The sequence below is a fragment of the Mya arenaria genome, chromosome 14, assembly GCF_026914265.1.
Source record: "Mya arenaria isolate MELC-2E11 chromosome 14, ASM2691426v1".
NCBI classification, from domain to species: Eukaryota; Metazoa; Mollusca; class Bivalvia; order Myida; family Myidae; genus Mya; species Mya arenaria.
In genome coordinates, this window is record NC_069135.1 from 8,745,235 (window position 1) to 8,752,022 (window position 6,788).

Genomic DNA, 6,788 nt, shown 5'->3' on the forward strand with positions numbered 1-6,788 from the left:
AGAGAGTTTCAGCAGGAGACTTTCACCACCTTCACAAAATACGTCCCGCTCATGCCGGGGACTCAGCAGCACCTCCAACAGCAGCCTCCAAAACCCCCATCGCAGTTCGTACAGCCACCCATCCCGATGGTAGATCCTTATCACCACCAGCCGATGTATCTTCAGTCCGTATCCCAGAAACCACAGCAACAGTCGCAGCCGTTTATCCCCTTTGCTACGGCTCCAGTTCGGCAGCAGCAGCCGCCCGATCAGCAGTATGAACAGTTCCAGGTATGTTTTTTTCATTGTGATATTTAACAGTACATATTATAATAAAATTAATTTTCAATATTCAGATTTAATGCATGTCATAACCTTAATTAAATTATGGTGATATGATCTCTTGGAAGCAAAACATGCAACAGAAGAGAGAAAATTGCAGTCTCGGTTTTATTGAGACTGTTCATTGACAGCAATGAAATGTACTACATTGTCAACGCCCCCTAGCACCGGCTTAAGCGGTATTCAATCTTCAAATTCACCGAATTACATTTAATGATCCCGAAAGACAAGAAACTATATACAGTATAACTGCACTGAGGACGAAGTACGGGCGACCTTTTACGACCCGCCATAAAAACACTTAAGTTATCTTGCAAAACAGTCAATTGTTATGCCTCTGCTATGTTTCAGTCTTCCAGGGCAGTCTCTGCACCACCTGTTACTTCTGCGACCTATGACCTCTCAGCCTTGCTGGCCTTGCAGTCTCCATTGACAGCCAGCCAAGGATCCAACATCGCTGAAGCTGCGTGGCAGCTTTCATCACCCGGCAACATCGGCCTCAACATGCAGTCACCTGCACAGAGGCCAAAATATAGCAGTCTTTCACAAGTGCTAGGTGCGACCAGCAGAGTGCTGGCTAGCACTGAACGTGATAACACAATCGGTGGTGACGACGACAACTCAGAACAGGAGCAGGAGTAGGAGTAGAGACAGGGCATGAAATTCTTCACAATCTGACAGAGACCCACCTCAGCCAAGTAGCCCAAAGTTGTAGTGTATGTACTGACAGTGTGTTTTGAACAATATAGTAACAATGTGCCTCGTACAATCACAGTAACAGTGTGCCTCGTATAATCACAGTAACAGTTTGCCTCGTACAATCATAGTAACAGTGTGCCTCGTATAATCACAGTTACAGTGTGCCTCGTATAATCATAGTAACAGTGTGCCTCGTATAATCACAGTTACAGTGTGCCTCGTATAATCATAGTAACAGTGTGCCTCGTATAATCATAGTAACAGTTTGCCTCGTATAATCATAGTAACAGTGTGCCTCGTATAATCACAGTTACAGTGTGCCTCGTATAATCACAGTTACAGTGTGCCTCGTATAATCATAGTAACAGTGTGCCTCGTATAATCATAGTAACAGTTTGCCTCGTATAATCATAGTAACAGTGTGCCTCGTATAATCACAGTTACAGTGTGCCTCGTATAATCACAGTAACAGTGTGCCTCGTATAATCACAGTTACAGTGTGCCTCGTATAATCACAGTAACAGTGTGCCTCGTACAATCACAGTTACAGTGTGCCTCGTATAATCACAGTAACAGTGTGCCTCGTATAATCATAGTAACAGTGTGCCTCGTATAATCATAGTAACAGTGTGCCTCGTATAATCACAGTTACAGTGTGCCTCGTACAATCACAGTTACAGTGTGCCTCGTATAATCACAGTAACAGTGTGCCTCGTATAATCACAGTTACAGTTTGCCTCGTACAATCATAGTAACAGTGTGCCTCGTATAATCACAGTTACAGTGTGCCTCGTATAATCACAGTTACAGTGTGCCTCGTATAATCACAGTTACAGTGTGCCTCGTATAATCACAGTAACAGTGTGCCTCGTACAATCACAGTTACAGTGTGCCTCGTATAATCACAGTTACAGTGTGCCTCGTATAATCACAGTTACAGTGTGCCTCGTATAATCACAGTTACAGTGTGCCTCGTATAATCACAGTTACAGTGTGCCTCGTATAATTACAGTTGTTAAAATCAATCACGATGAACATTATGTTGTTGTATTATTTACCAACAACTCATCATTTTCGTACTTTCAGACAATACACACTAGTGTTGATCCTGATCAATGGCTACAACGTTAATCTTGAATTAAATAATACATTTATTGCATAGATTGGTCGATAATTGTCTAGTTTTGCTCTGACGAGTGTCAAAATGCGCAAGTCATCCAAATGTGTTGTTCCATGAGAAACACATGCATTCCAAGTTTCAAGTTTCTTTGACCAGTAATTCAAAAGTTATAGCCAATATTAAAGTTTGGTGACAAACAGACAACCAGACAGATCAAAAACAAAATGCCCCCCTGATCTACAAGCGGTGGCATAAAATATAAAGACAATGTTTTAAGAATACCCAATAACAGTTTTAATTTTGCAAACAACATACTGAATAATGGACTGTAATATACGACAATGTACTAAGTCCTGAGAACTGTCTATGGTTGCATCCAGTACATGCATATTGTTGCACAGAATACAGACGTTACTGTTGGTTTATTGCCACATCTTGCCATGGCAGACTCCCGGCAGGACTGCAAAAGTAATTCTTGAGGTATGCGCGGAGTTCTTTGCCTGGTCCGGTCAATCTTAGTCCGTTCCCTGCTGCTTGCACATCTTCGAGCACGGCTTGGTCTCGCCATGCACCCGCGATGAACTGGCCCTGCTCATCTTCCCGGTCGAGATCGGCATTCTGGATGTTGGCGTAACGAGTCCTCATGGGGTTGTGTAGGGTCATGCAGGCCATGACGGTCTTAGTAACTGTCGACGGTCTCATTCCCAGGGTTGTTAGAAGACATCTGAAGCGATTGGCAAGTATACCAAACGCATTTTCAACCACACGGCGTGCCCTGGAACACCGGTAATTGAAGATCCGCTCGTCCCGTGCCAGGTGACGATGAGGGTAGGGCTTTAACATGTATTGCCGAAGGGGGAAGGCGTCGTCTCCGACCATGTAGTAGGGTGTGTCCCGGTCGTCATTAGGCAGGGAATCCGGTTGGGGGAGTCCGATCGTTCCCTCACGAAGACCTGGCTCTAGCCGCGACCGGTTAAAGATGCCAGCATCGGAACACGATCCTGGTGACCCCACATCCACCCAGATGAACTTGTAGTTCGAGTCTACCACCGCAAGCATGACGATAGAAAAGAAGCCTTTATAGTTGTAGTAGAGTGAGCCACTCTTGGGGGGCTTCTTGATTGTGACGTGCTTCCCATCGATCGCGCCACAACAGTGGGGAAAGTTCCACCTGTCTCCGAATCCCTCGGCCACCGGGCGCCATTCATCTTCTGTCTGGGGAGTGGCCCACATCTCATCCTCGTATACGTCGTAGATGGCCTGACACACCTCGGGGATGAAAAGGGCGATGGTGTTGTGTGGGACACGAAACGCAAACGCAAGATCGTGGTACCTGCTTCCGGTCGCCAAAAACCTCAAGGTGATTGCCAGCTTCAGCCCAGGGTCCAAGGGGGTTCGATGCCTGCAACAGAAGAGGATGAAATATGATTAAACCTTAGCAAGAATATAATGTTTGGAGGGAATTTTGTTTGCAAAATACGGATTAACTTACGTTGTACTCTTGGTAATGCGGGGGCCAACTCGGTTAAGCAACTCATAGTACATCTGTGGCTCCATGCGGAGGAAGGCTTTGAAGTCGGCAGCGTGCTCGGCCTCGAGTTCCTTCATGAGAGTCTCGTACTGGCCGAAAAGGGGTCTGCGTAGGATCCACTCTCGCACCCACCAGCGTCTTTCTCTTCTGCGGGCCCTCTGTCGCTCCCTCTCGGCGGCTTCTAGTATTGCCGCCAGGACCAGGTTGTACTGGAACCTTGCTTGAGCCAGTTCGTGTTCGAGCAGTGCCATTCGAAGTCTCCTCGGTGAACTGACAATGTCAGGTAGGAAGAACGGAATAGCTCGGCACCCAAGTCCGTGTTACATCGGACGAGCATCGGCCGGTCATTGTTCAAAGCCCGTTAACAACCCGGCCGGCGATCGCACGGTGTCCTGTTACCTGCTCGGGTACCGGCCGTATTCCTTCCGATGTCCGGCCGACCTCCGGCCGGTAGTTGCTGCCACATCGGCAGAAAAAAACTCCCATTTTGAGACAGACTCCGTACGGTCACCGGCCGGTGTTCGGTCGGTCGCCTGAAGATGTCCGGACGGAGTCCGTTCACGTCACCGAGCTCTGCTTCCGATGAGGAGAGCTCGGTGGCACCAAAAATATCCACCGAGCTCTACCGATGCCGGACATCGGCCGGGCTATGTGACTGGGCCATAAATTGATTATGTATCAAGTAGAAGTATGTTTAATTCTCCTTTTTTGATTTAAATTACAATTATCTTAACAAATGCCTTTAAGGGTGCTTTACAAATCTTTGAATTCCAATTATCAGGTAAATCATTATGACTGCTATATTCTTAAGTTTTGTTTCACATTAACCACAAAGTGACCTTGAGATAAGAATACAAATGTCATGGGCGACACACCTTATGGGGCAAGACTTTTTTGTATATTTATTTAACAAGTCACTATGATCTTGACCTAATGACCAAAAAATCGATCTGCTGATGACCAAAATGCCTATCAAGTTTAAGACTCCTGTGGAAAGCGTTCAGCAGTTATTGACGGGAACCGCTTTTTCAGCTTAATATCACCTTCACCTTGACCATTTAACTCAAAATCGACAGGGGTCATGACCAATCGGCCCACTAAGTTAATGGTTTCTGGACCTAAGCATCCTTTTGATCGAAAACCATGGGGATGGACGCATTGGTCGGAAAGTTGGACATACAAACATTTCTTGTCTATATAGATAAGCTTTCTATATAGAAAACCATACAAAAATCCCCAAAGCCTAATGTCAGTAAAATATAAAGCCTAGATGTTGGTGGAGACGGACTGACAATCCGATTACTAAATGCCGCCTTTTTGGGGGCATAATAAAAAGATCAGCAGATCTGATCAAATGCTTTAATCAGTAACATGTAACAAATAAAGAGGAAACAATTTTGACAGTAATTCCCAAAAGGAATATATATATATATATATATATATATATATATATATATATCACAGAATAACAAACCTTATCAAGTTCAATATTTTTATATAAGGGATGGCATGAGTACTAAATAACCAGATCGATCAACCGAGATCTAGAATCGTACTTCACTACTCAAGTACTCCAAAAAACACATACCAAAAATGTTGTTTTAAAGTTCACTAAATGCACGCTATAGAATATACAGGTGACATAACAATACTGGTGTGTTGTCATGGTAAAATAATATACGTCGACGCGCATTACGAGCATTGGTTGCCTAATTGGTGTATTTTTGCAATGATCATCAATATTGATTGGTGGATGTCTTTAATAGAGATTTATTAATATTAATGGGGTAAACATATAGATAGAACTATTCTTTCTAAAATTCATAGAGAAAACATATAAGGCAAATTAATACGTTATACAAGATTGGCATACATATACTTTGTACTTGGACAGTTTTATCTCTTCTTGGATTATAAAATGAATGCTATTCAGTATTGAATTTTGTTCAATTATCTTTAGTGTTGGTCATATGCTGATTTCATGACATGATAAAATATTTAAAATGTAGATTATTTATCATTTTTCATACATGTGCTATATTTGAAGTGTGATATACTTATGTATAACATGATATAAAAAGAACAAACCACAAATGAAAAGAATGAAACATTTTGTTTACTCATTTTCTGGTTTTAGTACCTAAAAAACACTAATTTCAGATGACAAACATATGGAAATGACCAATATTACGATGACTCATGTACATGTCTCGTGCGAAAATCAGATAGGTTTTATGAGTACTAGAAAACTCGATCCAAACTAGAGATTGCTTTTTGAAAAAGCGCTTGTCTCCCCTATTGTGTGGTCGTAGCTGAGAAAAAATAAATGATGGACATGAAATTTGTAACTTTGGACTGGAGACAAACCAACAGTGAAGTTTGGTTTATTCGATTATATTAAATAGTGAAGAGAAGAAAGTGTTGTTGATTAATCATGGAAAATGTAAACGAAGTTTGCATTGTATGAAGTTCCTGGGCGCAAGCGTTATTCAATTATTGATCGGAAACCATTTTTCAGCTCACAGTCATCGTGACCATGACCTTTTACCTACTGATCACAACATCAATAGGGATCATCTACATAACCAACTTGCATACCAAGTATTAAGTTCTTGGGTGCAAGTGTTCTTTAGTTACTGAGCGGTAACCATATCTTCAACTCAAGGTCATGGCAACCTTGACCTTTGACCTACTGATCTCAAAATCAATAGGGGTCATCTACTAGTCATGACCGACTAGCGTACCAAGAATGAAGTTCCTGGGTACAAGCGTTCTTAAGTTATTGAGCAGAAACCATTTTTAAGCTTAAGGTCACCGCCAACGTATCATTTTTTACCTGAAGGTAACCTTGACCTTTGACCTTTTGATCTGAAAATCAATAGGGGTCATCTTCTAGTCATGAACAACTAGCTTACCAAGTATGAAGTTCCTGAAACCAAGGATCTTTAGTTATTGAGCGGAAACTTTTTCTTCACTTCAAGGTCATGGCAACCTTGACCTTTGACCTAGTGATCTCAAAATCAATATGGGTCATCTTCTAGTCATGACCAACTAGCATACCAAGTATGAAATTCCTGGTTGCAAGCGTTCTCTAGTTATTGAGCGGAAACAGTTTCT

General features: G+C 42.5%; 2 protein-coding genes across 2 annotated transcripts; one reads left to right on the forward strand and one right to left on the reverse strand.

Annotated features, from left to right (window-relative positions):
• The first annotated feature begins 106 nt into the window (after positions 1–106).
• LOC128216852 (uncharacterized) lies at positions 107–1,100 on the forward strand. The gene is made up of 2 exons (XM_052923536.1): positions 107–270; positions 673–1,100. The coding sequence occupies exons 1-2, from the start codon at positions 127–129 to the stop codon at positions 961–963; spliced, it is 435 nt and encodes a 144-aa protein (XP_052779496.1). The 5' UTR covers positions 107–126; the 3' UTR covers positions 964–1,100.
• A 1,451-nt stretch (positions 1,101–2,551) lies between these two features.
• Positions 2,552–3,922, reverse strand: LOC128217512 (putative nuclease HARBI1). The gene is made up of 2 exons (XM_052924680.1): positions 3,633–3,922; positions 2,552–3,542 (listed from the first exon to the last, which is right to left on the reverse strand). Exons 1-2 carry the CDS (start codon positions 3,920–3,922, stop codon positions 2,552–2,554), a joined length of 1,281 nt encoding a protein of 426 aa, XP_052780640.1.
• Positions 3,923–6,788: the final 2,866 nt, after the last annotated feature.